The sequence below is a fragment of the Mustelus asterias genome, chromosome 12, assembly GCF_964213995.1.
Source record: "Mustelus asterias chromosome 12, sMusAst1.hap1.1, whole genome shotgun sequence".
In the NCBI taxonomy this organism is placed as follows: Eukaryota; Metazoa; Chordata; class Chondrichthyes; order Carcharhiniformes; family Triakidae; genus Mustelus; species Mustelus asterias.
The window spans coordinates 51,843,566-51,871,337 of record NC_135812.1 but is presented as its reverse complement, the minus strand read 5'-3'; the positions used below and the strand labels follow the sequence as shown (position 1 = coordinate 51,871,337).

The following is a 27,772-nucleotide window of genomic DNA, read 5'->3' as shown; positions in this document are numbered from 1 at the left end:
ATGCTGCAACTGTACAGGACCTTGGTGAGACCACATTTGGAATATTGTGTGCAGTTCTGGTCACCTCACTATAAGAAGTATGTGGAAGCGCTGGAAAGAGTGCAGAGGAGATTTACCAGGATGCTGCCTGGTTTGGAGGGTAGGTCTTATGAGGAAAGGTTGAGGGAGCTAGGGCTTTTCTCTCTGGAGCGGAGGAGGCTGAGGGGAGACTTAATAGAGGTTTATAAAATGATGAAGGGGATAGATAGAGTGAACGTTGAAAGACTATTTCCTCGGGTGGATGGAGCTATTACAAGGGGGCATAACTATAGGGTTCGTGGTGGGAGATATAGGAAGGATATCAGAGGTAGGTTCTTTACGCAGAGAGTGGTTGGGGTGTGGAGTGGACTGCCTGCAGTGATAGTGGAGTCAGACACTTTAGGAACATTTAAGCGGTTATTGGATAGGCACATGGAGCACACCAGGATGAGAGGGAGTGGGATAGCTTGATCTTGGTTTCAGATAAAGCTCGGCACAACATCGTGGGCCGAAGGGCCTGTTCTGTGCTGTACTGTTCTATGTTCCATGTAGCATCAGCAAATCTAGAAACTTTACTGTCTGTCTCTTTGTCTCGGTCAATGATATTGATTGTAAATAGCTGAGGTCCCAGTGTTGATCCTTGTGGCACTCCATTCATCACAATCTGTCAATTTGAAAATGCTCTCTTATTCCCTACTTCCTGTTTCCTGTCCCTTAACTTATCTTCTGTATCACCCCGTACTCCATTTGTCCTTACTTTGTGTATGTGTGGCACCTTATCAAATGCTTTTTGGAAATCCAAGTATACAACATCTACTAGTTCCCCTTCATCTATCCTACTCGCTACATCCTCAAAAAATTGTCAAATTGGCTTTAAAATACTTGACTTGTTCTAATCGTGCTATGCTTTTTCAAGTGTATTGTTAAGACTTCCTTAATAATAGATTCCAGCCTTTCCTGATGGTTGCAGTCAGGCTAACAGGCCTATAGTTCCCAGTCTTCTCCTCTCCCTGCCCCTCTCCCTTTATTGAATAATGGTGTTCTATTTGCTAACTTCCAGTCTGCTGGGACCATTCTAATAATCTAGGCAATTTGGAAAATCATAGGCAGCGCATCTCTGCAGTTATCTCTTTTCAAACTCATACAGGAGGGCTCATACAGCAAGGCACTATGGGTAGAGCTCAGGAATATGAAGGGCGTAGTCACAATGTTGGGGTTTACTATAGGCCGCCCAACTGCTAGCGGGAGATAGAGGAACAGATATGCAGGCAGATTTCGACAAGATGTAAAAGTAACAGTGTTGTTGTGGTGGAAGATTTTAACTTCCCTCTATATTGACTGGGACTCACTTCGTGCTAGGGGCATGGATGGGGCAGAGTTTGTAAGGAGCCTCGAGGAGGGCTTCTTGAAACAATATGTAGATAGTCCAACTAGAGAAGGGGCCACACTGGACCTGGTATTGGGGAATGAGCCCAGCCAGATAGTCGACGTTTCAGTAGGGGAGCAGTTCGGGGACAGTGAGCACAATTCAGTAAGCTTTAAGGTACTGATGGATAAAGATAAATGTAGTCCTCAAGTTAAGGTCCTAGATTGGAGGAAGGCTAATTCCAACAATGTTAGGCAGGAACTGAAGAATGTAGATTAGGGGCAGATGTTTGAGGGCAAATCAACATCTGGCATGTGGGGGGCTTTCAAGTGTAAGTTGATAGGGATTAAGGACCAGCACATTCCTGTAAGGATGAAGGATAAGTATGGCAAGTTTTGGGAAGCTTGGATGACAAGAGATATTGTGAGCTTAGTCAAAGAGAAAAAGGAAGCATTTGTCAAGGCTAGGAGGCTGGGAACACATGAAACAAGTGTGGAATACAAGGAAAGTAGAAAGAAACTTAAGCAAGGAGTAAGGGCTAAAAGGGGTCACGAAAAATCAGTGGCCAGCAGGATTAAGGAAAATCCCAAGGCTTTTTATACATATATATAAAGAGCAAGAGGGTAGCCAGGGAGAGGGTTGGCCCATTCAAGAACGGGGGAGGGAATCTATGTGTGGAGCTGGAGGAAATGGGTGAGGTATTAAATGAGTACTTTGCGTAAGTATTCACCAGAGAAGGTGGATGATGAGTCTAGGAAAGGATGTGTAGATAGTTTGGGTCATGTTGAGATCAAAAAGGAGGAGGTATTGGGGTTCTTGAGAACATTAAGGTAGACAAGTCCCCAGGGCCTGATGGGATATACCCCAGAATACTGAGAGAGGCAAGGGAGGAAATTGCTGGGGCCTTGAGAGAAATCTTTGTATCCTCACTAGCTACAGGGGAGGTCATGATGTGGAGATGCCGGCGTTGGACTGGGGTAAACACAGTAAGAAGTTTAACAACACCAGGTTAAAGTCCAACTTTAACCTGGTGTTGTTAAACTTCTTACAGGGGAGGTCCCAGAGGAATGGAGAATAGCCAATGTTGTTCCTTTGTTTAAGAAGGGTGGCAAGAATAATCCAGGTAATTACAGGCTGGTGAGCCTGATGTCAGTGGCAGGGAAATTATTGGAGAGGATTCTTCGAGACAGGATTTACTCCCACTTGGAAATAAATGGACGTATTGGCGAGAGGCAACATGGTTTTGTGAAGGGGGGGTTGTGTCTCACGAACTTGATCGAGTTTTTCGAGGAAGTGACGAAGATGATTGATGAGGGTAGGGCAGTGGAGGTTGTCTACATGGACTTTAGTAAGGCCTTTGACAAGGTCCCTCATGGCAGACTGGTGCAGAAGGTGAAGTCGCATGGGATCAGAGGTGAGCTGGCAAGGTGGATACAAAACTGGCTCGGTCATAGAAAGGTTGGACTTTAACCTGGTGTTGTTAGACTCCTTACTGTGTTTACCCCAGTCCAACGCCGGCATCTCCACATCATCGGTCATAGAAGACAGAGGGTAGCAGTGGAAGGGTGCATTTCTGAATGGAGGGCTGTGACAAGTGGCATTCCACTGATTTGGAAGAAAATGTAACTGGTTTGTTTAATAAGTTTGCGGACGACACAAACGTTGTTGGATTTGTGGACAGTGATGAGGACCATCAGAGGATACAGCAGGATATAGATCGGTTGGAGACTTGGGCGGAGAGTTGGCAGATGGAGTTTAATCCAGACAAATGCGAGTCATAGAGTCATAGAGGTTTACAGCATGGAAACAGGCCCTTTGGCCTAACTTGTCCATGCCGCCCTTTTTTTAAAAAAACCCCTAAACTAATCTCAATTGCCCGCATTTGGCCCATATCCCTCTCTACCCATCGTACCCATGTAACTATCTAAAAGCTTTTTAAAAGACAAAATTGTACCCGCCTCTACTACTACTTCTGGCAGCTTGTTCCAGACACTCACCACCCTCTGTGTGAAAGAATTTGCCCCTCTGGACACTTTTGTATCTCTCCCCTCTCACCTTAAACCTATGCCCTCTAGTTTTAGACTCCCCTACCATTGGGAAAAGATATTGACTACCTTGTCTATGCCCCTCATTATTTTATAGACATCTATAAGGTCACCCCTCAGCCTCCTACGTTCCAGGGAAAAAAGTCCCAGTCTATTCAGCCTCTCCTTCTAACTCAATCCATCAAGTAACGGTAGCAGCCTAGTAAATCTTTTCTGCACTCTTTCTAGTTTAATAATATCCTTTCTATAATAGGGTGACCAGAATTGCACACAGTATTCCAAGTGTGGCCTTACCAATGTCTTGTACAAGTTCAACAAGACGTCCCAACTCCTGTTTTCAATGTTCTGACCGATGAAACCAAGCATGCCGAATGCCCTCTTCACCACTCTGTCCACCTGCGACTCCACTTTCAAGGAGCTATGAACATGTACCCCCAGATCTCTTTGTTCTCTAACTCTCCCCAACACTCTACCATTAACTGAGTAAGTCCCGCCCTGGTTCAATCTACCAAAATGCATCACCTCGCATTTGTCTAAATTAAACTCCATCTGCCATTCGTCAGCCCACTAGCCCAATTGATCAAGATCCCGTTGCAATTGGAGATAACTTTCTTCACTGTCCGCCAATCTTGGTGTCATCTGCAAACTTACTAACCATGCCCCCTATATTTTCATCCAAATCATTAATATAAATGACAAATAACAGTGGACCCAGCACTGATCCCTGAGGCACACCGCTGGTTACAGGTCTCCAGTTTGAAAAACAACCCTCTACAACCACCTGTCAAGAAGCCAATTTTGTATCCAATTAGATACCTCACCCTGGATCCCGTGAGATTTAACTTTATGCAACAACCCACCATGTGGTACCTTGTCAAAGGCCTTGCTAAAGTCCATGTAGACAACATCAACTGCACTGCCCTCATCTACCTTCTTGGTTACCCCTTCAAAAAACTCAATTAAATTTGTGAGACATGATTTTCCACTCACAAAGCCATGCTGACTGTCTCTAATCAGTCCTTGCATCTCTAAATTCCTGTAGATCCTGTCTCTCAAAATACCTTCCAACAATTTACCCACCACAGATGTGAGGCTCACTGGCCTGTAGTCCCCAGGCTTTTCCCTGCCGCCCTTTTTAATCAAAGGCACAACATTTGCCACTCTCCAATCTTCAGGCACCTTACCCGTGACTATCGATGATTCAAATATCTCGGCCAGGGGACCCACAATTTCCTCCCTAGCCTCTCACAACGTCCTAGGTAATATTTCATCAGGTCTGGGGATTTATCTACCTTGATGTGCTTTAATACTTCCAGCACCTGCTCCTCTGTAATATTGACACTCCTCAAGGCATCACTATTTATTTCCTCAAGTTCCCTAACATCCATGCTTTTCTCAACAGTAAATACTGATGAGAAATATTCATTTAGGATCTCTCCCATCTCTCGTGGATCCGCACATAGATGACCTTGTTGATCTTTAAGAGGCCCTACTCTCTCCCTTGTTACTCTTTTGCCCTTTATGTATTTGTAGAAGCTCTTTGGATTCTCCTTCGCCTATAATACATTTTGGAAGGTCTAATACAGATAGGAAATATACAGTAAATGGCAGAACCCTTAGGAGTATTGATAGGCAAAGGGATCTGGGTGCACAGGTACACATGTCACTGAAAGTGGCAATGCAGATGGAGAAGGTAGTCAAAAAGGCATAAGGCATTCTTGCCTTCATCGGCCGGGGCAATGAGTTTAAAAAGTGGCAAGTCATGTTGCAGCTCTATAGAACCTTAGTTACGCCGCATTTGGAATATAGTGTTCAATTCTGGTCGCCACACTACCAGAAGGATGTGGAGGCTTTGGAGAGGGTATAGTAAAGATTTACCAGGATGTTTCTTGGCATAGAGGGCATTACTATGAGGAGAGGTTGGAGAAACTTGGCTTGTTCTCACTGGAATGACGGAGGTTGAGGGGCGACCTGATAGAAGTCTACAAGATTATGAGGGGCATGGACAGGGTGGATAGTCAGAATCTTTTTCCCAGGGTGGAAGAGTCGATTACTTGGGGGCACAGGTTTAAGGTGCGAGGGGCAAGGTTGAAGGGAGATGTACGAGGTAAGTTTTTTACAGTGTGGTGGGTGCCTGGAAATCACTGCCGGGGGAGGTAGTGAACCATAGAACCATAGAACATTACAGCACAGAAACAGGCCTTTTGGCCCTTCTTGGCTGTGCCGAACCATTTTTCTGCCTAGTCCCACTGACCTGCACCTGGACCATATCCCTCCACAGCCCTCTCATCCTTGAACAGTCCAAGTTTTTCTTAAATGTTAAAAGTGAGCCCGCATTCACCACCTCATCTGGCAGCTCATTCCAAACTCCCACCACTCTCTGCGTGAAGAAGCCCCCCCTAATATTCCCTTTAAACTTTTCCCCCTTAACCCATGTCCTCTGGTTTTTTTCTCCCCTAGCCTCAGTGGAAAAAGCCTGCTTGCATTCACTCTATCTCTCCCCATCAAAATCTTATACACCTCTATCGAATCCCATTCCACCCACCACTATGGGCAAGATTTTCCAGCCATGCTCACCCCGGAACCAGAAAGAAATCTGCCCGAGGTCAGTGGACCTTTCCATAGTCCGCCCCTCACCCGCTGTGATTCCCATGGTGGGCGGAATGGGAAATGTACCCCTATAAGCTTCTTTTAAACTGATACTATCTTTAACCCTCTGAATAAACTATGATGGATCTTTCTCACTGCGTTTTTGTTTTTCAATGGAATATATATTTTGGACTTTAACCTGGTGTTGTTAAACTTCTTACTGTGTTTACCCCAGTCCAACGCCGGCATCTCCACATCATGACCTCCCCTGTAGCCAGTGAGGATACAAAGATTTCTCTCAAGGCCCCAGCAATTTCCTCCCTTGCCTCTCTCAGTATTCTGGGGTATATCCCATCAGGCCCTGGGGACTTGTCTACCTTAATGTTCTCAAGAACCCCAATACCTCCTCCTTTTTGATCTCAACATGACCCAAACTATCTACACATCCTTTCCTAGACTCATCATCCACCTTCTCTGGTGAATACTTACGCAAAGTACTCATTTAATACCTCACCCATTTCCTCCAGCTCCACACATAGATTCCCTCCCCCGTTCTTGAATGGGCCAACCCTCTCCCTGGCTACCCTCTTGCTCTTTATATATATGTATAAAAAGCCTTGGGATTTTCCTTAATCCTGCTGGCCACTGATTTTTCGTGACCCCTTTTAGCCCTTACTCCTTGCTTAAGTTTCTTTCTACTTTCCTTGTATTCCACACTTGTTTCATGTGTTCCCAGCCTCCTAGCCTTGACAAATGCTTCCTTTTTCTCTTTGACTAAGCTCACAATATCTCTTGTCATCCAAGCTTCCCAAAACTTGCCATACTGATCCTTCATCCTTACAGGAATGTGCTGGTCCTTAATCCCTATCAACTTACACTTGAAAGCCCCCCACATGCCAGATGTTGATTTGCCCTCAAACATCTGCCCCTAATCTACATTCTTCAGTTCCTGCCTAACATTGTTGGAATTAGCCTTCCTCCAATCTAGGACCTTAACTTGAGGACTACATTTATCTTTATCCATCAGTACCTTAAAGCTTACTGAATTGTGCTCACTGTCCCCGAACTGCTCCCCTACTGAAACGTCGACTATCTGGCTGGGCTCATTCCCCAATACCAGGTCCAGTGTGGCCCCTTCTCTAGTTGGACTATCTACATATTGTTTCAAGAAGCCCTCCTCGAGGCTCCTTACAAACTCTGCCCCATCCATGCCCCTAGCACGAAGTGAGTCCCAGTCAATATAGAGGGAAGTTAAAATCTTCCACCACAACAACACTGTTACTTTTACCGAGACAAAGAGACAGACAGTAAAGTTTCTAGATTTGCTGATGCTACATGGAACATAGAACAGTACAGCACAGAACAGGCCCTTCGGCCCACGATGTCTGCAAAGTCTTCCTGATTCTCCGAAAATCCAGCCCTTACACTCCAATTCTTACTCAAAACACAACACACACACACAGATACAATCCTGGTTTGTGCAATCTCTCCTCAATAATTTACTACTTGGAGTCTGAGGCATCATTCTGATAAATCTACCAGAGTTATCATTTCATGTACATTTCCTCCTCCTAAAATGAAGCTTCTCTTGTTTCTCTGCATTAAATGTCATCTATCAGCTCTGGTCCTCCTAAGGTTGTTTATGCTCCTCTCAATAATTATTCATGTTATAATTTGTGACCTTTGCAAGTTTTGCCCTGTGCCCAAGTCCAGATATACATTGAGAAGAACAATGATTCCAACACTCATCCCTTAGGGGAAAAACCTGATAATATCCTTCATCTCGACAAAAATCTATTAACCATGACCTCTAACCTCCTATCCACACAGTCTCACTCTTTTTAATACCATGTGACTTTATTTTAGCAACAAGTCTCCTGAGTGACACCTATTCATTTATACATTTACTGCCTTTCCTTTACCTGGATAGTCTGTTACTTCCTGAAGATATCACAGTACTGAAATGGCTCAAATTCAAAAGTCCCATGTCATTGTGACTGTGGTAAACTACCTGTCCATGTTCTTCGCAGCCTGCCTGCAGCCTTTGACATGGTTAACCACACTATCCTCCCCCAACACTTCTCCAACTGGGTGGGATTGCACTTGCCAGCTTCCATTCTTAACTATCTAATCATAGCCAGAGAATCACTGTCAATGGCTTCACTTCCCTTTCTTGTACTGTTACCTCAAGGATATATTCTTGTCCCCCTCCTATTTCTCATCCTAGACAACATCATCTGAAAAGGCAGTGTTATTTTCACTGGCATGCTGTCGACAGATAGCTCTATCTTTTCTCCAGACCATCCACACTCACTCAATGATCAGACTGGTTGTCCAACATTCAGTGCAGGATGAGCTGAAATTTCCCCCAATTACATAAACTTTGTTCCCTATCAACTAACTCCATCCCACTCCCAGACAACATCTGAGACTGAACAACACTTGTAGCAACCTTTGACCCTGGGCTGAGTTTTTGCACTGTGGGTGGCATGGTGGCACTGTGGTTGGCACTGCTGCCTCACAGCGCCAGGGACCCGGGTTCAATTCTGGCCTCGGGCCACTGTCTGTGTGGAGTTAACACATTCTCCCCGTGTCTGCGTGAGTTTCCTCCGGGTGCTCCGGTTCCTTCCCGCACTCCAAGGATGTATGGGTTAGGTTGATTGGCCATGCTAAATTGACCCTAGTGTCAGGGGATTAGCAGGGTAAATATGTGGGGTTACAGGGATAGGTTTAAGGTGAGAGGGGAGAGATACGAAAGTGTCCAGAGGGGCAATTTCTTTCACACGGAGGGTGGTGAGTGTCTGGAACAAGCTGCCAGAGGTAGTAGTAGAGGCGGGTACAATTTTGTCTTTTAAAAAGCATTTAGATAGTTACATGGGTACAATGTGTATATAGGGATATGGGTCAAATGCGGGCAATTGGGATTAGCTTAGGGGTTTAAAAAAAAGGCCGCATGGACAAGTTGGGCCGAAGGGCCTGTTTCCATGCTGTAAACCTCTATGACTCTATAAGGACAGAGGAAATAGGAGCAGGACAAAGCCAATTGGCTTCTCGAGCCTTCTCCACTATTCAGTAAGATCATTGTTCTGATTGTAACCATAACTCCACTTTCCTGCTTCCTCCCCATAACTCTTGACCAAGAATCTGTCAGTCACAAGACTGGCCGGGCAGCAGGGAAGTGATGAAAGATAGAAAGTAAACTGAGAAACATGACATGGATTTGAATGAGATGTTAATCTGAACAGGGATTTGCCCTCCATTAAGGTAGTCTGGGTTGATCTTTACTGCAACACCATGAGGATTTGGCTAATGTGTAAACTTTGTTGGATGTTTTGGTGTAATCAGTGACACACAATAACCTGATTCTTTCTTTAACAGTCTACAAAGCCCAGAGTCAGCATCCCACTCTCTGCAATCGTCAAGGTCAGGACCACAATGCCGCTGGAAATGCCAGATAAAGACAACACGTTTGTGCTGAAGGTGTGTGTGGGATGATGTTGTGATCAGCTAGTGGTTACCACAAGTAACAATGCATGTCTTTTATTATTGATCAACGTAGAAGTATTGATTCCTCTTGGTGTTGTTCAGGAACTTTTCTTTCAAAGTACGTTTAGCATTGTGTTTGAAGTGTGTTTATTGAAGTATTTTCTATCTGTACCTACACTGGAGTTATAATTTTATAGCTAATCAGCCAAGACGTCTGATCACAACTGGAATATCTAAGGCATGGGCACACACAGATATGGGGCAATACTTGTGTGCAGGCACGGCAGACAGGAGAACAGTTCTGAATGAAGATATGCCTGAAGCACTTTGTGAGAAAGCACCATGATTTTCTAATACTGTAAATCCCTGTTATAGATGCTCCATTTTAAAATGGTTTTGTTTGAAAGAGTTTTATTTTTGATTTCTGGGTGTAATTTAAAGTGCGCTGTTGCCTATTTTGAAGTATGTGTCCGGACATGATGGTGTCACAGTGTGCCTCAGCCCAGTGATTTTGTGTGGAGTCTGGCTCGTGATCAGCACCACTTTGTGCTTTCTGTACATTCGAGGAACATTGTTTTTTGATGTGTTTTCAGGTAGCCCTCTTACTAAACAAAACTTAATTTTTAAACTGCTTTATTAATGCACCCTGTGCTAGTTGAGGGTCTCTGTGGACTTTGCTTTTCGACAGAATTCTCCACAGTGTATAGACTCTGCAAACTGTGTTTTTCAAATTTCTTTGCTGCTACAGTATGTATCCAGGAACTGCTGAGGACATCTATTTTTTAAATCATTCTTTGCTATACAGCGATATTGCTCTGCACTGTCCAGTACCTGTGTTTGAGATAGCTGTTGTAAACCAAGGGTGGAATTCTCCGGCCATGCTCGCCCTAAGACCGGAAAATCATGCCCAAGGTCAACGGACCTTTGTGTGGTCCTGTCCTGCATGCCACGGTTCCTGTGATGAGCGGGATCAGAAAATTCCACCCCTAATGTTTTAAAGATGATGAAGCCTGCAGGTAAGGCGGTAATTTGAAAGTCACTTACTGTACTGTTCAGATGTGGCTTCATAAGCATGTCTTTATTTTTAATAAATTCTTCTCAGAGTAAATTATAGCATTCCATTAGCCTTCGTAATTACCTGCTGTACCTGCATAGTAACTTTTGCGACTCATTCACTAGAGCACCTAGATCCCTCTGCACCTCGGGATTCGGCAATAATTCTCCATTCAATTAATATTCTGCTTTTTTATTCTTCCTACCAAAATGAACAATTTCCCGTTTTCCCACATGATGCTCCATCAATCAGATTTTTACCCACTCACTCAACCTATTTATATCTATCTGCAACCTCCTTCTGTCCACTTCACAACATACTTTCCTACCTATCTTTGTGTCATTTTCAAATTTAGCTACAATGCCTTCAATCCCCTCCCTCCCCTTTCCCCCTTCCCCCTTCCCTCTCCCCCCTCCCCTTTCCCCTTTCCTCCCTCCCTCCCCTTCTCCCCCTCCCTCCCTCCCCCTCTCCACCACCCTCCCTCCCCCTCTCCACCTCCCTCCCTCCCCCTCTCCACCTCCTCCCTCCCCCTCTCCCCCTTCCTCCCTCCCCCTCTCCCCCTCCCTCCCCCCTGACAGTGCGGTCGTCTCCTCAGCAAACTGCCTTCACCAACATTTGCAGGTGCACAGATTGTGCGAATAACGCATCTTTACCTGAGACTCCCAGGGCTCAGGAAGTAGATTCCCCCCATTGGGATGATGATGATTCATAGAGATGCAAATGTTAGACAAAATATGTAAGTTAGTAATAATGACTGAGAAAAGAGTATTGGGAAAGATATCCACTCACCCTGGCCACCAATCTCTCCACCACCCCCCCCCCCCCCCCCCAACCCCTGCCAGCCAGCCACCAATCTCTACCTTCCCCACCCCCCTCCCTTTATTTGCAGCAAAATGGGCAAATATGGTGTGTTGGATAATAAATGAGTGCAAGTGTCCCTTTGAAGTTGAAATAATCCTGCATGGAATAAAGAGTTGCTGTGGTAATTTCTTCCTTAGCAACACATAGACCATAGAACATTACAGCGCAGTACAGGCCCTTTGGCCCTCGATGTTGCGCCGACCAGTGAAACCAATCTAAAGCCCATCTAACCTACACTATTCCAATATCATCCTTATGTTTATCCAATGACCATTTGAATGCTCTTAATGTTGACGAGTCCACCACTGTTGCAGGCAGGGCATTCCACGCCCTTACTACTCTCAGAGTAAAGAACCTACCTCTAACATCTGTCCTATATCTCTCACCCCTCAATTTAAAGCTATGTCCCCTCGTGTTAGCCATCACCATCCGAGGAAAAAGGCTCTCACTATCCACCCTATCTAATCCTGTGATCATCTTGTATGCCTCTATTAAGTCACATCTTAACCTTCTTCTCTAACGAAAACAACCTCAAGCCCCTCAGCCTTTCCTCATACGATTTTCCCACCATACCAGGCAACATCCTGGTAAATCTCCTCTGCACCCTTTCCAACACTTCCACATCTTTCCTATAATGCGGCGACCAGAACTGTACGCAATACTCCAAATGCAGCCGCACCAGAGTTTTGTACATGTGAAAGATTGCTGAGACTGATGTATAAATTCACTGTAAGACAACTCCACATCCCAGCTATCCTCAGTGAAGCTTCTTTTGACCATTCCTTACACCACTCACATTTATAATTTTGTAGTGGTGTTGATATGTCAACATTGCTCGTGAAAAGGACTTCATGGAATTATTTTCTTCTCTGTTTTTGGCTATTTCTCAGTAACAATCCATTTTCAAACTGGGAATATGCCGGTTTTGCTTCCAATACATATTTTACACTGATTCTGGCAACTTTCCAGCTGGGAATTATGGAACTCAAAATCTAGATAAGAAAACACAGGCTTTGAGCCCTGGTCTAACAGCTGATACAGGATCATGCAGTTTTGTCGCTGGCCCCTTGACCTGGATATGAAGATCCATGAAGCATTCTGCTGACTAATTAATGCAGAGTTGAAAGTGTTGTAGAACCACAGAGCTCAGAAACATTACCTAAAATGCTGCAAATATGCACGTGATGACATGTTGATGTGAAATATTAGAAAGGCTGTTTGATTTGTTGTGTGGCAGGTGGAGAATGGTGCAGAGTACATCCTGGAAACGATTGACTCGTTACAGAAACACTCCTGGGTGGCTGACATTCAGGATTGCATGGATCCAGGGTAAGAGGAATGTCTCTTTTCAAATACTTGGACCTGGGGAAGTGTTGAATGGAAATATTTTACATAGAAAAAATATACCACACAAAATGGAAGCAGGTATAATAATTGATCTTTGGTACATTTAGTTTTGGGCAGTAACACAAAATGGCTAACAGAGTTAGGGGTTTACACTCCATCCAAGCTGCTTATTCATGTTCACTCGTTTTGATTTGATTTTGATTTATTATTGTCATGTATTAATATACAGTGAAAAGTATTGTTTCTTGCACACTACACAGACAAGGCATTACCATTCATAGAGAAGGAAAGGAGAGAGTGCAGAATGTAGTGTTACAGTCATAGCTAGGGTGTAGAGAAAGATCAACTTAGTGCAAGGCAGGTCCATTCAAAAGTCTGATGGCAGCAGGGTGAATTGTATTCCCTTTGTCTCTGGTGTTGTTAAGCTTCTTTCAGATTCCTGCCTTGTCAAACTGTATGTTGGAAACCATTCTCAATGTGATTAACCAGAGGAAACACAGCCACTGGATTCTGCACTTCCTGCAGGAATGACAGTAAATGTAGCTGGTGGTTCAAGAATGTTACTAGCAAGGAATCAATTTGTGTCAGTGAAAATAGCAGGAAAAGATTCTATTGGGAGTACAGTTTAATTGATGCTGGAGTCTATGGATCACTCTCCTCATAAGGTCATGCAAAGGTAACTGAGAGCAGCAAACTTTCAAAATGTCACTTCTCTCATGGGAGCAATCAAGGATTCCTGCAAAAGTAGATAATGCTGCAGATTGTTAGGCTGGGAGGGTCACTGGGTCAATGAATCATCAGTGGGTTATATTCACTTGCAATTGTGCACAATTATACAAAAGTGAGCCTGTGTCAATTTTCCGCTGATTAAAATCTACCAATAGTCAAGATTACTCGGGTTTCCCTGGGACACAAGTTTTTTATGATGTGGAGATGCTACTTTTGGCTTTTGCTACCAAATAAACCTGTTGGACTTTAACCTGGTGTTGTTAAACTTCTTTCACAAGTTTTTTACACAGAGGGTGGTGGGTGCCTGGAACTCGCTGCCGGGGGAGGTAGTGGAAGCAGATGCAATAGTGACTTCTGAGGGACGTCTTGACGAATACATGAATAGGATGGGAATAGAGGGGTATGGTCCCCGGAAAGGTAGGGAGTTTTAGTTCAGACGGGCAGCATGGTCGGTGCAGGCTTGGAGGGCTGAAGGGCCTGTTCCTGTGCTGTAATTTTCTTTGTTCTTTGTTGTTCTTTGCATACTGCTAATAACTCACAGATCCGATACTTTTTAACAAACCTATGAAACTTTCTTTGGGGTCGAAAGAGTTGGTGTTGAACCCGAGCGGTTGCAGTAGGGATGGTTCTGTGTCTTCTCTGCCTTTCTTATCCCTGATATGTTAGCTTCTGTGTTTCATAGAAACCATAGAAATCATAGAAACCCTACAGTGCAGAAGGAGGCCATTCGGCCCATCGAGTCTGCACCGACCACAATCCCACCCAGGCCCTACCCCCACATATTTTACCCGCTAATCCCTCTAACCTATGCATCTCAGGACTCTAAGGGGCAATTTTTAACCTGGCCAATCAACCTAACCCGCACATCTTTGGACTGTGGGAGGAAACCGGAGCACCCGGAGGAAACCCACGCAGACACGAGGAGAATGTGCAAACTCCACACAGACAGTGACCCGAGCCGGGAATCGAACCCGGGACCCTGGAGCTGTGAAGCAGCAGTGCTAACCACTGTGCTACCGTGCCGCCCAATTTCAGCAGAATCCCATGCAGGAATTTTCAGAATCTCATTGCCTCGGGAATATCCTCAGTCACTGGGTTATGTTTGGGTACATGCCCAAGAATGGAAAACCTTCCTGCAATATTTTCTTTGGTTGCTGGATCTATCCTATGCCTTTACAGGGTTTCTAATGTGCCTTGTGATTCAGAGATTGGAACTTTTACTGTCAATTTGTTGATTAATAAATGAACAAGTAAATTATAGTTCACATAGATTTCCTATCCCAAAGGAAAACAGTGAAACTATATTCATTGTCAATCACTATTTTTATCTTTACTGCCTGCTTGTCAGGCTCTGCAACTGCTAGATCTGAGAAGCACAACTCCAATGGCTGCCTTAACAATGTCAATTCACTAAGGACATTTGGAGCCTTCAAATCCCTAACTTCATTGCCATAGCATCAACATTTCTTGCTTCTCAAGAATTCATTTTTCCAAGACTTCCCTTTAAATGACTTTTCCTCAGTGGAGAAAGAAGAAAATGCAGCTCTACTGCGTTTAATGCACTGGACGTCTGCCACAGCTCAAGGTTTGAGGCTACAGAACGGGGCTCTCAGCCTCTGCATTGGGAAACCCCACCCACCGAGCTCTTTTTGGTGGGAAAAACTCACGATGCTCAATAGCTGTCCAATCACATAGCCCCAATCCAGCCTCATTATACCAGAACACTGCCTTTCTGGTCAACTACCAATCCAATATACCCTCAGTTATCTCTAGTACTGACTCTCAAGGGTGATCTTTGGACCAGGTTCCAAACTTCACTGCTGAAGCTATTTCCATCCATTTCCCTGTGTTACCCAAGGCTTTATGGCTTCTCCTGTTGCCCAATGATGTCACTGCTTTATGACTGCTGCCACTAAATGCAAATCGCTGTCACCATGTGGCACACTGCTGTCACCACGTTGCACACTATTCCAAAGATGTGTAGGTTAGGTGGATTGGCTATGCTAAATTGCCCCTTAGTGTCCAAAGGTATGTAAGTTAGGGAGATTAGCAGGGTATATGCATGGGGTTACTGGGATAGGGTGGGTGGTGGGCCTGGATAAGATGCTCTGTCAGAGAGTTGGTGCAGATTCCAGGGGCTGAATGGCCTCCTTCTGCCCTGTGGGGATTCTATGATATTGTCACCATGTTGTGCTATTGGCTTTAACACAAATGTATCAAACACAGCTTTTTTTAAAAATTGAAGAACAACAGGATTTCAGGAGAGCTCTTCATACATGTATTAACCTCCTAATCGACACGGCTCCACCTAATGTGTCTACTATGTTAACTTGCACCACTGCCTAGGATGATGTGTTGACAATTCACTAGTATCTTAATCAGTATGTTAAACAGCATGCACTACAAGGCAATATCAAAACATTCACCAGTCCCTACATGTTACAGCTGCAACACATCACCTGCCCTGATATCTTTATTTTGTTTTTATTTCACAAATTGTGTTTCAAATTTAGAAAATCACTCAAACAATTGTCTATAGTTATATCATGGTGTTACCAGGTACCCTGTAAATGTAATTAAGTACTTGTGTCTTCCCGGTATCAGTTTAAACTGCTGCCCCAGTTTAGAGGGGAAAATTAGCTAAAAACTCATCAATTATCTATCTGCACAACTAACTCACGCCTCTGTACTTCAGCCCTGGGCCCTCGTTATCACTGGCTGCCTCTCTTGGACCGCTCCTACTTCAATGCACTGAATTCCCTCACTTACCAAATTCCCAGATTTAAACATTTGTCCACTCCTAACTCTGTGCAATTTACCTTGTGCATCTGCTAAACCTCCTCTATTTATACTAACTCAGATTCCAACGAGGATTTGAATAATTTTCAGCTAGTTTCAAAAGGGACAGCCAATCATGTGCACAAATTAATCACTCACACCACATTCTTTATGCGGCCATGGAGATAACTGAATAACAGCATTTGATTTTAATTTGGCTGAAGACCTAATCTTGAGTATTTCTGCTTTTTGAACTATATTTTGATTGAATTGAAGAACCATATCAAAATGAAACGAAACATTCAATTTCCCACAGAGTTATCAAAGACTTGGTGCTTAGAAATCATGAATAAATTCGTAACCTTTTATCCAGACCTCAAACCCTCATTAAAACGACATTACACCCCCTCCAGAGTGTCCTTCTTTCACTTGAACACTTTTCTTGCTGTTCTTGTTTATATTTTCTCTCACACTGTAGCATTGATGTTTTTTTGTAATGTTTTCACTGACACAGAAGCTTTGACTAATTCATTCTGACACTTCACACAAACTCTATGTAGCAGTTTGTATACAATAAAATTCAATACTTCCTCAGATATATTCAATAGCTTACTGATAAACCTGAATTGCAGTGATTTAATGTCATATTGATTCCAGGATGTCACACAATGACCTTATCAGATACACACGTCCATCTCCATCATACATTATATTGTGCACGTTCAGCAGTCACAATTACTTTGGTCATTACACACATACAAACATGACCATGAATGCCCATAGGGCAGTACAGTGCCCTTTGCAGACACAGCCTTAACCTGGAAATGATCTTTGCTCCTTTTCCAGCAGGCATTCTGTCAAAATGTCTTCTCACATTTCAGCAGCTGACTATCACCCAAACATTATGTCTCACCTAGAACAGACCACAGCTTCGATAGAGACACCACCTTATCTCATCTCAACAATTCGGAATGTGACACGGAAGAAGCATTAGCCAATACTTAAAGGAGGAGGACTCACTTTAGACCACTCGGCTCATATATAGAAAAGGCTCATTAGCAGACAAGCCATGAAGAAAACAAGAGGTGAAGGAAAAGAAGGGAAGCTGTCAGGTCAGGATTTGGTTCCTTCCCTTCACATTCATGAAGTGCTGGAACTTTATCTGAAAGCTGTATGCGTTGGCTGCTCACCTGAGCATCATTATAACCATCCACTGTCTGTTGGTGAACAAGGCGGTCCCTATGCATCTAACAACAGACTCCCTCCCAGGGACAAACCATTCTATGATTCTAGCTGCCATGCAGCATGGAAATGTCACAACTTTCACAAATTATCTGTATCAAACATCCTTGGCCTGGAAGGGCTACCTCTGGAATAGAGCACGATTTGGATCATGAAGGATGATATTTCAGAACAGGACAAGTTGCTTAAAGTGGGAGGAGGGGAGGAGCAGGGTACTAGGCAGGACTACATTTCTAGAGATGATCATCAGGATCTGCTTCTCCTACCTTAACATCAGTGAAGACCTTCTCTTGACTAAGGGATTTATCACTGAACCACTTTATCTGCTGTAGCCTCGCATCAGGACATAAACAGCATTGGCTGTGTCAAAGTCACAGAAGTCAAAGTCACCTTTAGACAACAGGCTTCTTTCAGGCTGCAGCTAAATAGGGTCATAGGACCAAATCTTTTCAATATCCGGATTATTGAAAGCCATGATGTGGAGATGCCGGCGTTGGACTGGAGTAGGCACAATAAGAAGTCTCACAACACCAGGTTAAAGTCCAACAGGTTTATTTGGTCTCATGAGCTTTTGGAGCGCTGCTCCTTCATCAGGTGAGTCACCTTACCCCCCAAATCCTTTGATCTCTTTCATCCCAAGACCTATACCTAACTCCTTCTTGAAAACACACAATGTTTTGGCCTCAACTACTTTCTGTGGTAGTGAATTCCACAGGTCTACTACTCCTTGGGTGAAGAAATTTCTCCTCATCAAAGGTTTACCCTGTATCATCAGACTGTGACCCCTGGTTCTGGACACTCCACCATCTGGAACATCCTTCCTACATCAACCTTGTCCAGTCCTGTTAGAATTCTATAGATTTCTATGAGATTCCCCCCTTATTCTTCTGAACTCCAGTGAATATAATCCTAATCGACTCAATTTCTCCTCATACATCAGTCCCACCATCTCAGGAATCAGTCTGGTAAACCTGTGCTTGCACTCCCCCTACAGCAAGAGCATCCTTCCTCAGATAAGGAGACCAGATATCTTCATATCCTCTTTGACCACAGACGAGGTTCCGGAGGACTGGAAAATAGGCAATGTTGTTCCCTTGTTTAAGAAAGGAAGCAGGGATAATCCAGGAAATTATAGGTGGTAAGCCTGACATCAGTGGTGGGGAAGCTTTTGGAGAATATAATGAGGGACAGGATGTATGCACGTTTGGAAGAAAAGGGACTAATTAGTGACGGGCAGCACTGTTTTGTACGATGAAGGTCATGTCTCGCCAACTTGATTATTTTGAAGAGGTGGCCATGTGGAGATCCTGACAAGTGGACCGATGTGGGAATTGCCTGCAAAGTTTAAAGTTCAATGGGTAATTTCCCTGCTGCCCAGGACTTTCTAAGACTCTGAGTAAGAATTGATGGTGCACTGCAGTATAAGAGAGGTTCCCTAAGCTCTATACATCAGGATAAACACTTAGTTCTCCACCCCCATAGATAGAGAGAAAGCTAATATGGTGGTTATGTTAATGGACTAATAATCCAGAGAGCTGGATGACTGATCCAGAAATCATGTCTGGAATTTGGGAGCAGGATAGCATACTGCAACATTCATCAGATGAAAGGGATTCCATTCCCCCAATGCTTAGTTGGTTTGCAACCATGGGCAACATGTTGTACAGGTTTGTGCCATCTCTCCTGGTACCAGTCATCACTCCTTCATTCTTTATCAATTCTCTGTGCCCAGACCTCCAGTATTGGACAACAAGAAGACAATAATAAACTTACAGAACTGCCTTTATTAATTCTCGGCTAGTAAGTGTACAGTGGTACATTTTGTTGGGAAGAATAAGGAGTCTGCATACCCCTTGGAAAATACATTTCAAAATGGAATAGAGGAGCAAAGGTTTTTGGGGGCACTGATATACAAATCACTAAAAGGAGTAACAAAAGTTAATAAAACCATAAAAATGAAGTTTATTTATTAGTGTCACAAGTGGGCTTACATTAACACTGCAATGAAGTTACTGTGAAAATCCCCTGGCCGCCACACTCCGGCACCTATTCGGGTACACTTTAACATGGCCAATGCACCTAACCAGCACATATTTCAGACTGTGGAAGGAAACCGGAGCACCCGGAGGAAACCAATGCAGACACAAGGAGGATGTGCAGATTCCACACAGACAGTGACCCAGGTGGGAATCGAAACCTGGGTCCCTAGCGCTGTGCTAACCACTGTGCCACCGTGCTGCCCAAGGCACAGGGCTTCAATTCAAAAGAGACAGAATTGAAAAACAGAGAGGTTATGGTAAAGTTTTTAACACTTTAGTTAGACTATAATTGGAATATTGTGTACAGTTCTTGCCTTTCTTGAAGAAGTGGAAATAAGATTGAGATGGATGATGGCAGAACAGAGAGGTAACAGCTATCAGGAAAGACTGAATAGGCTAAAGACGTTTTCTCTAGCAAAGAGAAGGCTAAGGGATACTAGCTAGAGGTGTTTAGTGATTGATGGAAATAAAGATATTTTCATTGGTGAGGGAGACCAAAACTAGGTGCCATCAATATAAAGTAGTTACCGATAAATGAACAGGAAATTTAATAGAAACATCTTTATCCAGAGAGTGGTTAGAATGTTGAAGTCAGTACCACTGGGAATGGTTGAGGTGGATGGTATAAACCTGCCATGGCCATGACTCCAACCGAGTTTCCAGGCTCAAGGATCATGGTGAACACTTGGCAGCAAGCGGGAGCCTGAAATTGGGACCCACCCCACCCCCCCTCCCTCTTCCCCCAGAGGGGGCAATTTGCTCAAGTATTTGTGGGCCATGGCCATAGAGTTCAGAAATATTAAGCATTTGAGGCTAAATTGGAGATCATTCCAAGGCCCCTCTGCCTCAGTTCAGAAAATTCACACCTGGGGGGCCTCCTGTCAGGCTTTCTCTTGTGGATCCATGTGACCTGCAGCAAGAGGGGTGGCACAGTGGTCAGCAATGCTGCCTCACAACACCAGGGACCCGGGTTCAATTCCAGCCATGGGTGACTGTGTGGAGTTTGCACATTCTCCCTGTGTCTGTGTGAGTTTCCTTCGGGTGCTCCAGTTTCCTCCTATAGTCCAAAGCTGTGCAGGTTGGGTGGATTGGCCATGGTAAATGCGGGAGGAAAATCAGGAAGTGAATGTCCAATCCTCCTGCTGTTTCCAACACCCAAACCTAGGCCAGCTTCTTCCAACCTATTGCAGCATATCATTGTTTTTATATAAAGAATTCCTGTTGTCTTAAACCAAACAGCCACTCCTTCGTGCAAAGGCGTGTTAATATAAATCCAAATCTGAGTTTCACCCTATTCCTTTGCAGAGATAGTGAAGAAGACTTGGAGTTAACATCTTGTCCACACGCAATGAGCATGCCCAGTAGGGAATTGCCCTCAGTTCCTGCTTGCAGCTGTGACATCCTGTCAGATGGTAAGTGTCTGTGGCTCCTCTTCCTGTTCTGCTGGAACTGGCTCTATTTCCTGTTCAGAGGGAGAATGTCATTCAGAATGGATTCAGAGACCTCAATGGATTGGAACTGGATAAGACTCCATGATTGGATTGTGGAGGTAGATTTCCAATGTGTCCCCTGGGCAGAAAGCTGGCCTGACAGATCGTCACCCATAGAAATCACCTGCTTTGCGGAGCAGTATCAGGAGCCCACTCACTCGTCCATCAAGTCCCGGTAGCATCCTGGTAAATATTTTCTGCGCTTTTTCTAGTTTAATAATATTCTTTCTATAATAGGGTTACCAGAACTGGACATAGTATTGCAAGTGTAGCCTTATTAATGTTTTGTACAACTTCATTAAGACGTCCCAACTCCTCTATTCAATGTTCTGACCAATGAAACCAAGCATGCTGAATGCCTTCTTCACCATCATGTCCACCTGTGATTTCACTTTCAAGGAGCTATGAACCTGTACTCCTAGATCTCTTTGTTTTATAACTCTTCCCAACGCCCTACCATTAATTGAGTAGGTCCTGCCCCGATTTGATCTACCAAAACGCATCACCTCGCATTTACCTAAACCAAACTCCATCTGCCATTCATCAGCCCACTGGCCTGATTGATCAAGATCCCATTGCAATCCTAGATAATCTTCCTTCACCGTCCACTATGCCACCAATCTTGGTGTCATCTGCAAACTTACTAAACATGCCTCCTAAATTCTCATCCAAATCATTTATATAAATAACAAATAACAGTGGACCCAGCACTGATCCCTGACGCAAACTACTGGTCACAGGCCTCCAGTTTGAAAAACAACCCTCTACAACAATCCTCTGTCTTTTGTCGTCAAGCCAATTTTGTATCCAATTGTCCAATTGGCTACCTCACCCTGGATCCCATGAGATTTAACAAAGAACAAAGGAAATTACAGCACAAGAACAGGCCCTTCGGCCCTCCAAGCCTGCACCGACCATGCTGCCCGACTGAACTAAAACTCCCTACCCTTCCGGGGACGATATCCCTCTATTCCCATCCTATTCATGTACTTGTCAAGACGCCTCTTAAAAGTCACTATCGTATCCTCTTCCACTACCTCCCCCGGCAACACGTTCCAGACACCCACCACTTTCTGTGTAAAAAAATCTGCCTCGTACATCACCTTTAAACCTTGCCCCTCGCACCTTAAACCTATGCCCCCTAGTAATTGACTCTTCCACACTGGGAAAAAGCTTCTGACTATCCACTCTGTCCATGCCTCTCAAATCTTGTAGACTTGTATCAGGTCGCCCCTCAACCTCCATCGTTCCAGTGAGAACAAACCAAGTTTCTCCAACCTCTCCTCATAGCTAATGCCCTCCATACAAGGCAACATCCTGGTACATCTTTTCTGTACCCTCTCCAAAGCCTCCACATCCTTCTGGTAGTGTGGCGACCAGAATTGAACACTATATTCCAAGTGCAGCCTACCTAAGGTTCTATGAAGCTGCAACATGACTTCCCAATTTTTAAACTCAATACCCCGGCCGATGACGGCAAACATGCCGTATGCCTTCTTAACTACCTTCTCCACCTGCATTGCCACTTTCAGTGACCTGTGTACCTGTACACCCAGATCCCTCTGCCTATCAATACTCTGAAAGGTTCTGCCATTTACTGTATATTTCCTATCTGTATTAGACCTTCCAAAATGCATTACCTCACATTTGTCCAGATTAAACTCCATCTGCCATCTCTCCGCCCAAGTCTCCAACTGGTCTATATCCTGCTCTATCCTCTGATGGTCCTCATCACTATCCACAAATTCACCAATCTTTGAGTCATCCGCAAACTTACTAATCAATCCAGTTCCATTTTCCTCTAAATCATTTATATATATTACAAATAGCAAAGGTCCCAGCACTGATCCCTGAGGAACACCACTTGTCACAGCCCTCCATTCAGAAACGCACCCTTCCACTGCTACCCTCTATCTTCTTTGACCGATGTGGAGAGGCCGGCGTTGGACTGGGGTAAACACAGTAAGGAGTCTAATAACACCAGGTTAAAGTCCAACAGGTTTATTTGGTAGCAAACGTCACTCGCTTTCGGAGCGCTGCTCCTTCGTCAGGTGAGTGGAAGATCTGCTCATAAACAGCAAACAGGGCATATAAAGACACAAACTCAATTTACAGAATAATGAATAATGATTGGAATGTGAGTCTTTACAGCTAATCAAGTCTTAAAGGTACAGACAATGTGAGCGGAGAGAGCATTAGCACAGGTTAAAGAGACAACCAGTGAGACATTGCAAGTCCAGGCAAGTTGTGGGAGTTACAGATAGTGTGACATGAACCCAAGATTCCGGTTGAGGCCGTCCTCATGTGTGCGGAACCTGGCTATCAGTCTCTGCTCAGCGGCTCTGCGCTGTCGTGTGTTGTGAAGGCCACCTTGGAGAATGCTTACCCGAACATCAGTGACCGAGCCAGTTCTGTATCCACCTCCCATGCGACTTCACCTTCTGCACAAGTCTGCCATGAGGGACATTGTCAAAGGCCTTACTGAAGTCCATGTAGACTACCCTCATCAATCATCTTCGTCACTTCCTCGAAAAACTCGATCGAATTTGTGAGACACGACCTCCCCTTCACAAAACCATGTTGCCTCTCACTAATACGTCCACTTATTTCCAAGTGGGGATAAATCCTGTCTCGAAGAATCCTCTCCAATAATTTCCCTATCACTGATGTAAGGCTCACCGGCCTGTAATTACCTGGATTATTCTTGCTACCCTTCTTAAACAAAGGAACAACATTGGCTATTCTCCATTCCTCTGGGACCTCCCCTGCTGCCAGTGAGGATACAAAGATTTCTCTCGAGGCCCCAGCAATTTCCTCCCTTGCCTCTCTCAGTATTCTGGGGTGTATCCCATCAGGTCCTGGGGACTTGTCTACGTTAATGTTTCTCAAAAACCCCAATACCACCTCCTTTTTGATCTCAACATGACTCAAACTATCTACACATCCTTTCCCAGACTCATCATCCACCAAGTCCTTCTCTTTGGTGAATACTTACGCGAAGTATTCATTTAATATCTCACCCATTTCCTCTGGCTCCACGCATAGATTCCCTCCCTTGTCCTTGAGTGGGCCAACCCTCTCCCTGGCTACCCTCTTGCTCTTTATTTATGTATAAAAAGCTTTGGGATTTTCCTTAATCCTGCTGGCCAATGCTTTTTCATGCCCCTTTTAGCCCTTCTTACTCCTTGCTTAAGTTTCTTTCTATTTCCTTGTATTCCACACTTGCTTCGTGTGTTCCCAGCTTTGACAAATGCTTCCTTTTTCTCTTTGACTAGGCTTGACTTGATTAACCTTATGCAACAACCTACTATGCGGTACCTTGTCAAAGGCCTTGTTAAAGTCCATGTTGACTGCATTGCCCTCATCTCCCTTCTTGGTTACCCCTTTAAAAAAACTCAATCAAATTAGAGAGACATGGTTTTCCACAAAGCCATGCTGACTGTCCCTAGTCAGTCCTTGCCTCTCCAAATGCCTGTCGATCCTGTCTCTCAGAATACCTTCCAACAACTTACCCACTACAAATGTTAGGCTTACCAGTCTGTAGTTCCCAGGTTTTTCCACGCAGCCCTTCTTCAACAAAGGCACAACATTTGCCACACTCCAATCTTCAGGCACCTCACCTGTGGCTGTCGATGATTCAAATAGCTCTGCTCGGGGACCCGTAATTTCCTCCCTAGCCTCCCACAATGTCCTGAATTTAAAATGCATGAGAGGCATTTCTCTAGCCACTTGCACAACGGGCCAGAAGACATCAGCAGGGGCCATTTTATAGGCTTCCCACTGGGTGTCACAGCCGCTGTGACTTAGATTTCCAGTGTAATCAGCTCCGTGCTGATTTCTGGTGCAGAGCTGATTTCAATATGGAAATTTTAAAGGTTATTTATTAGTGTCACAAGTGGACTTACATTAACACTGCAAAGATGTTACTGTGAAAATCCCCGAGTCACCACGCTCCAGCGTCTGTTCGGGTACACTGAGGGAGAATTTAGCGTAGCCAATGCACTTAACCAGCATGTCTTTCAGATTGTGGGAGGAAACCGGAGTACCTAGAGGAAACCCATGCAGACATGGGGAGAACGTGCAGACTCCGCTCAGACAGTGACCCAAGCTGGGAATTGAACCTATGTCCCTGGCGCTGTGAGGCAGCAGTGCTAATCACTGTGCCACCGTACTTGCATTTCATTAGCGAGCCCGGGACTGAAGTCTTTGAGCCCACCAGCGTTTCCCCCTGCCAGGAGTGGTTCCCTCCAGTGGGGTTTACTCCTGCTCCCCACTAACTGGGGCAGCCTGACCCCACTGGAGGGAAGAGAGGCCATTGAGGCCCCCCAAGGAAATTGGGGGTAAGGGTGGGGGTGGGGGAGACCCACTGCCACTCTGCAATCGGGATGACTAGGAGAGGGAGGGAAGAGGTGATCGGGGCTGGTCATCTGGGTGCGGGTTGGGGGTGGAGGGATGGTGGGTCAGGGAGATCAGGGCTGGCCCGGGGGGCTGGGGGTGGAAGGGGGGGTTGGAAGGCCAGCAATCGAAGGGGTTGCGGGGCTGGCCAGTGTTCAGTAGGCCAGCAATGCAGGGGGCTATTGTGCATGCGCTGATCTGTGATGCACAGAGTGTCGGAGATTCATTTTGGAAATCACGCTAATAAAACCAGCGAGATTTATTCCCATTTTCCTGCACGTTGGAGGTTGAGAATTTTTTTGCCAGAATCCTGGCCATTAACTTTATGCTATGTTCTCTGCCTCAGGTGTTACCCAAGGCCCAGATAAGATGTGTACTAATGCTGATCCTGCTGTCACGCTCTCACACGTCAGACCAAAGGAGGTGCCGGAACCTCTCGCACACATCCCTCTGGAAAACTTCCTGCAGACTTTGCATTCAGAAACTCCAAGCACCACATCCTCTGCAGGTGAGTGAGTGACACCTGAGTCATATATCTTCAGTAAGAAGTTTAACAACAGCAGGCTAAAGTCCGACAGGTTTATTTGGTAGCAAATGCCACTAGCTTTCGGAGCACTGCGCCTTCGTCAGGTGGAGTGGAGAAATGCTCACAAACAGGGCACAGAGACACAGAATCAAGTTACAGAATAATGGTTGGAATGAACGATTGGACTGCATTCCAATCATTATTCTGTAAATTGAGTTTGTGTCTCTATATGCCCTGTTTGTGAGCATTTCTCCACTCCACCTGACGAAGGGGCAGCGCTCTGAAAGCTCGTGGCATTTGCTACCAAATGAACCTGTTGGACTTTAGCCTGCTGTTGTTAAACTTCTTACTGTGTTTACCCCAATCCAACGCCGGCATCTCCATATCATATATCTTCACCATCGAATAACTGCTAATATTACTTCACCGAGAATTATTGAGTTAATTCTAGAGTTTCTGGAGTGTTTACTGAAAGTGGCTGCAAACTAAAAGCTCGGTGATTGGTTAAGCTGATTTCATCATCTATGTACACATTGAGATGGGACATTAGGTTTCAGTGGATGGGAGGGATCTGGGCTCCTCAGAAAACTGTACAGACTGTTGCAGTAGTACCAGTGAGAGTTCCTTCTTTCTTCTAACTAGTATTTTCTTTCACTAAATTCTGGAGTGGGTTATTTTGATGAAAGATCAGTGGACCAAATTGGTGGCCCAATTTATGGACTGTCACTTTGAGCCTGGGGAAGAGGACCCGAGCCATGGTGGGAAGATCATAGTCAAGAAGAAGACTTAGAGAGGGTTTCTGGGATCAGTGGTGACAGAAGATGGAAATTAAACAACAGATTAGCTCTGGTAAGAGTATTTGGAAGAAGTGCAGTGGAGTGTCATGGGATTGAAAAGTATCACTGAGTTTAAGTTTGAAAGGAAGAATCTACAAGACGGTTGAGAGCCGGCCTTGTTATAGAGTGCAGAACATTGGGCAGCATCAAGAAGAGAGGAACACAACTGAGATGCAGATGCTGAGGTGGATGTGTGGAGTAGTGCGAAAGGATATAAGCCGGAATTCTCCAACCTCACCCTCGGCTGGGATTCTCCGGTCCCACTGCAGTGAATGGAATTTTGGCTGAACACCACATTCTCCATTCTCGCTGGTATAAGATTGGAGAATTCCGGCCAGAATCAGGTTTGAGTACATCAGTGGGTCAGTGAAGATTGTGGGATCATCAAAGAAAGTAGCTGAAAGAGATTGAAATGATCTGGAAATCTGTTACGGACAGACTGAGGAAATGTGGTGAGGGGAGTGATGAGAGATGGGATTGCCAGGGAGAAGGACAAGTGGTGAGAGAATTGAATACAGCAGGATTGGAAGAGGAATGGATGACTGACAGGAAGAGATGGAGAAGGGTGATCAGTCAGAATTGGGTGACCCCAAGTGAAATGGGAGAAACCAAAAGAAGTTATTTTGGAGAAAGTGTAAAAATAGACTCGAAGTGAGTGCTCTGTATATAACAGCAGTCTGTTTAAAAGTCTGATTTTAGTATAATTTAATCAATTTTCTTAAATAATTTAATTATACTAAAAATGTCGGTCAGTGGGGTTAAGTGCTGCACTTGTGAGATGTGGGAGATCTGTGACGTTTCCAGCGTCTCAGACGACTACATCTGCAGGAAGTGCACCCAATTGCAGCTCCTTACGGACCGCATGGATAGGTTGGAGCAGCAGTTGGATGCACTTAGGAGCATGAAGGTGGTGGAAAGCATCATAGATAGGAGCTTTAGAGACATGGTCACACCCAAGGAGCAGGCAGATA

At 44.6% G+C, this 27,772-nt stretch overlaps 1 protein-coding gene across 2 annotated transcripts in view; it reads left to right on the top strand.

The window, feature by feature from the left end:
- The window catches only part of sh2b2 (SH2B adaptor protein 2), a 118,556-nt gene that overhangs the window by 50,943 nt on the left and 39,841 nt on the right, over positions 1-27,772 (top strand). For both annotated transcript variants that reach the window (XM_078225216.1, XM_078225215.1), the window contains exons 3-6: positions 9,397-9,498; positions 12,657-12,748; positions 20,860-20,966; positions 25,786-25,947. In XM_078225216.1, the coding sequence (XP_078081342.1) occupies positions 9,397-9,498; positions 12,657-12,748; positions 20,860-20,966; positions 25,786-25,947 (463 nt within the window). The remainder of the gene's footprint in view (positions 1-9,396; positions 9,499-12,656; positions 12,749-20,859; positions 20,967-25,785; positions 25,948-27,772) is intronic.